Source organism: Mesitornis unicolor, unplaced genomic scaffold (genome assembly GCF_000695765.1).
Source record: "Mesitornis unicolor isolate BGI_N332 unplaced genomic scaffold, ASM69576v1 scaffold15209, whole genome shotgun sequence".
Taxonomy (NCBI): domain Eukaryota; kingdom Metazoa; phylum Chordata; class Aves; order Mesitornithiformes; family Mesitornithidae; genus Mesitornis; species Mesitornis unicolor.
This window is the reverse complement of record NW_010205332.1, coordinates 3,160-8,230: the sequence shown is the minus strand read 5'-3', so window position 1 is coordinate 8,230 and position 5,071 is coordinate 3,160. Positions and strand designations below refer to the sequence as shown.

At 51.5% G+C, this 5,071-nt stretch overlaps 2 protein-coding genes across 2 annotated transcripts; both read left to right on the top strand.

Annotated features, from left to right (window-relative positions):
• The first annotated feature begins 1,968 nt into the window (after positions 1 to 1,968).
• LOC104535227 (feather keratin 1-like) lies at positions 1,969 to 2,280 on the top strand. The gene has a single exon (XM_010191366.1). It carries the CDS (start codon positions 1,969 to 1,971, stop codon positions 2,278 to 2,280), a length of 312 nt encoding a protein of 103 aa, XP_010189668.1.
• A 2,064-nt stretch (positions 2,281 to 4,344) lies between these two features.
• Positions 4,345 to 4,715, top strand: LOC104535610 (feather keratin-like). The gene is made up of 2 exons (XM_010191365.1): positions 4,345 to 4,619; positions 4,655 to 4,715. Exons 1-2 carry the CDS (start codon positions 4,345 to 4,347, stop codon positions 4,713 to 4,715), a joined length of 336 nt encoding a protein of 111 aa, XP_010189667.1.
• Positions 4,716 to 5,071: the final 356 nt, after the last annotated feature.

Genomic DNA, 5,071 nt, shown 5'->3' with positions numbered 1-5,071 from the left:
GGTGTGTAGATGCCAGCTGGGTTTAAATCAAGACAGCTGATCAAGTCTGATTTCCCACTGTAAATCCACGCTAAGCACTCCCCCATCCAGGTGTGTAGATGCCAGCTGGGTTTAAATCAAGACAGCTGATCAAGTCTGATTTCCCACTGTAAATCCACGCTAAGCACTCCCCCATCCACTTTCCTTCCTTCATTTGGCCTGCTTTCCAGCATGGCTTCCTCCATCACCCGCGGGGACAGGGGCAGCCTCACCAGCCTCCACCTTCCCAGATTCTGCCTCTTCTTCAAGAAACGAGGGCTATGAGCTCTCTTCCAGACATCAGGAATTGCTCCAGGCACCACTAATGGCCTTTAAAAAATAATTAGGAGGTGACCACAAGAACATATCCAGCTTCCTCAGCATTCCTGGGTGCAACGTGTCAGTTCCCATGGACTTACTTACATCCAGTCGCAAAACACACCTCTCTACTCCTCTGGTTTAAACCAGGAAGCAACTAAGGAACCTGTAGCTGCTCCATCACTCCTCCTGCCCAGAGGGATGAAGGGAAGAATCAGAGGAAAAAGATAAAACTCATGATTTGAGATAAGAACAGTTTAATGATTAGAATAAAATTTAATAATAATAATAAAAACTAATAATAATAATAGTAGTAGTAATAATAGTTGTGGTAGTAACTGGCAATGAAAATGAACACAAGAAAACATGAAGAGAGAATAAGACCAAGGGAGACAAGTGATGCAATCACTCACCATCAGCTGAGTGACACCCATCCAGACCCTGGGCAGAGATGCCACTTTTTCAAACATTTCCTTGTCCTTCTTGATCTGAGGGGCCCAGATGTTGGTAAGGAAGATCTCCTTGGTCACTTTGGGTCAGCTGTCCTGGCTGGGTTTCCTCACAGCTTCTTGTCCAAAACAAGAAGGAAACACAGAGACAGCATCAGAAAGCAGAGAAAGTCCTGGGAGTATTGAAAACCTTGCTTGGCAACAACTGAAACATTGGTGGGTTATCACATTATTCTCAGCACAGATTTCAGATATATTCTCATCCTAGTTGCTATGAAAAAACTCAACACTAGCTCAGGCTACCCTAAAGGAAAATTAACTCTATCAAAGCTAAAACCCAACATATACATTGTTTCATCTTCCTCGGTCACAAGCACTGCTCACCTGACAAACCTCACAGTAGGAGGGACACCAAGACAGCCAGAGGACACATCCGATACTAAAGGCCAGGCCTAACAACAGGGTTAATGATCTGGTAGTAAGGAGGACAGGAGAAGAACGCAATGCGAGGGGCAACACCTCATGCCTGGCAAATGTGCAAAGACAAGAAAAAACTTGAAAGGCAGCAAAAAAATTTGTGGCCCCTCTTCAAAATGCACCCAAAAACCACACCACATGAGTGCCATGCCATGACCTCACTGACGACACCACACCTCTCCTTCGATTTGGTCACTCCTTCTGCCCGGCCTCTCACACACCATCAAAACCAGGACTTTGCCCTCTAATTGTCTCACTCAAAAGCTGCCACCACGGTCAAGTAGACACTTCCTCAAGAAAAGGACAGGAAATTGCAGTATTGTGGGAAGGAAAACACACCCCTCTTCATTACTGGCCTGGCTCTGGCATGGAAGTGCTGCTCCCTGCAAAAATGCCGTCATGCACAAAGTCTGTCCCGCCCCTCAGGGATCAGCATAAAAACCCAGACCAGCGTCTGTCTCCTTCACACACTTCTCCTGACGTCTTCTCCTCTGCCATCGACAAGGTGAACCTGAAACCCCTTCCCGTATTTCTGTCCCTCCTGACCCCTCTCTTCCAGCATGCTCTGTCCCCAGCCTCACCAGCCCTGACACCTCCTCACTGCCACATTCCCCTCTCACTCCCTCTGCAACACCGACCCTCCCCACTACCATGCCCATCCATTTTCTCAACACCCTCTCTTCCAGGGCACCTCCACACCACACACATGGCCTGCAACAACCTCTGCAACACCTGCGGACCCACCCCGCTGGCTAACAGCTGCAACGAGCCCTGTGTCAGGCAGTGTGAGGACTCCCGCGTCGTCATCCAGCCTCCTGCTGTGCTGGTCACCCTGCCAGGACCCATCCTCAGCTCCTTCCCCCAGAACACCACTGTCGGATCCTCCGCATCCGCTGCTGTTGGTGACAACCTCAGCTCCCAGGGAGTGCCCATCTCCTCCGGTGGCTTTGGCTTTGGCTATGGCTCTGGCTACGGCTACAGCTACGGCGGGGGCAGAAGGGGCTGCTACACCTGCTAAGAGCCATTGCCTCCACCCCTGACACCAGCTGTCCACACTCTGAAAGCCATGCTATGGATTGAGGAGACGCACCTCTAGGCCATTGCTAGTATGTGGGCCAACCTAGACTGCCTGCAGACATGGACATCCTCCTCTTCTCTCTCTTCCTTCTTGGTATCATCACTTCTGCTATGGCTACTACTCTCCACTGATACAAATTTCCCACAAGGCAAAGACCACTGGGTACCTCCAGTGTGCTGCTACAAGCACGGGTCACAAAGACTTCGTTGCTCTCACAGGATATCATCACTCAAGGGCCCTTGGCTGAACTGTGCCCTACTTGGACCTCACACCGGGTCCTTTCCACTTGACACTTTTGCCCTTTCTTCATCAATAAATTTCTTCTGCATCCCAGCTTCAGACTCCTCCTCTTCTTCTCTTCTCACCAGGTTCTTCCAGCCTCCTCCAGCACAAAGCCAGGGCACAACTGGCTATTGGACTGAGTTAAAAAGGGCCACAGAGGGTCAATTAGGGACTGTGTCCCCCGCAAAAAAACCACCAGCACAACCACAGGGCAGCCTGTGGGGGAGGGTTTACAGCCCTTTGAAATGACCCCTTCTCTGGACCAAAAACAAGCTTGGACATGATAATACACTTTTACCCATGCCTCTGATGACAGTGATGGAAGGGGCAGCGCCTCATGCCTGGCAAACGTGCAAAACCATGAAAAGGCTTGAAAGGCAGCAAAGAAATGTGGCCCCTCTTCACAACGTATCCAAAAACCACACCACACAAGTACCATGCCATGACCTCACTGGTGACACCCGATCTCACATACATTTTGGTCACATCTTCCCCTGTCACAACACCAGCTTTTGTCCTCTAATACTCTCAATTAAAAGCTGCTGCCAGGGCCAACTGGACACGTCCTTTAGAGGAGGACATGAAATTGCCCAGGAATGGGGACTCCACCACTCAACCCCTTTGCCATCCACCTCACTGGCCACTTCTTCAAGCCACGCTTTCTCAGCTGGTCTAGGAGCATGTAATGGGTGACACTGACAGGGGCTTCATTGAAGTACAGCTCAACAACATCCACTTCGTTCCCCTCATCCAATGCCCACTTGCTTCAAAGAAGAAGACAGTGAGATATGTCAAGCATGATTTCCCTTTCCCAAATGCACGTTGACCACTTCCATTCACCTTCTGGTGCTCCGCATCCGATGCAGCATGCTCACCTCCAATGCTATCTGCAATCCAAATCCTCTTTCTATGCACCAAACTCTGTGGCCTTGCTCCTGAACTGAACATCCTTAAGGCCCTGGCTCAACACATTCTTTACCTGACACTCAAACATGCCCTTGCAAGGTGATCCACATCAAGCACTGGATGCCGGAGCCAATGAAAGACATAGTGAAGTAGTAACAAGGCGGACAGGGACAGAAAGCAATGGAAGAGGTGAAGCCTCATGCCTGGGAAATGTGCAAAGTCAAGAAAAGACTTGAAAGGCAGGAAAGACATGTGGTCCCTCTTCAAATGCACCCAAAAACCACACCACATGGGTGCCACACAATGACCTCACTGACACCACCCCACGTCTCCTACGCTGTGGTCATGTCTGCCCAATGTCCTTATACATGACATTAACAACTTTGCCCTCTAATACTCTCACTCAAAAGCTGCCGCCAGGGACAAGTGGACACGTCCTCAAGAGGAGGACAAGAAATTGCAGAATTGTGGGAAGGGTAATACATCTCTCCTCATTACTCGCCAGCCTCTGACATGCAACAGCTGCTTGCTGAAAAATGCAGTCAAGCAAAAAGGCTGACCCGCCCTTCGAGGACCTGCATAAAAAGCCAGACCAGTGCCTGTCTCCCTCACACACTTCTCCTGACGCCTTCAGCTCTGCCATCAACAAGGTGAGCCTGAAACCCCTTCCCCTCCTTCTCCTGCCCCGCCTGGTCCCTCTCTTCCAGCATGCTCTGTCCCCAGCCTCACCAGCCCTGACACCTCCCCACTACCATGCTCCCTGCTCACACCTTCCTCTGCAACACCCTCTCTTCCAGGGCCCTCCACACCACACACATGGCCTGCTACAACATCTGCCGCCCCTGCGGACCCACCCCGCTGGCTAACAGCTGCAACGAGCCCTGTGTCAGGCAGTGTGAGGACTCCCGCGTTGTCATCCAGCCTCCTGCTGTGCTGGTCACTCTGCCAGGACCCATCCTCAGCTCCTTCCCCCAGAGCACCGCTGTCGGATCCTCTGCATCCGCTGCCGTCAGTGACAACCTCAGTGCCCAGGGAGTGCCCATCTCCTTCGGTGGCTTTGGCTATGGCTATGGCTCTGGCTATGGCTCTGGCTCTTTGCCTCTGGCTCTGGCTACGGCTCTGGCTATGGCTACGGCTTGGGAGGCCTGGGTTGCTTTGGTGGCAGAAGGGGCTGCTACACCTGCTAAGAGCCCTTGCCACCACCCCTGACTCCAGCCATCCACACCTTGGAAGCCATGGATTGAGATGTACCTCTAGGCCATTGCTGACATGTAAGCTCGCAATCCAGGGCTCCTCCTCTCAAGGGGAAAACCAAACAGTGAAGGGGGCCAGCCTGTCCTGCCTGCAAACATCGACATCCTCCTCTTCTTCCACTTCCTTCTTGGCAACATCCCTTCTGCTACTCTCCTATGCAACCACTTTCTCCCAAGACAAAGACCATCGGGGACCTCCACTGTGCCGCTCCCACTGTGGGGCACGAAGTCCTCACTGCTCATACGAGATCTATCTCACACAAGGGACCTCATCTGAATGTCACCCTACT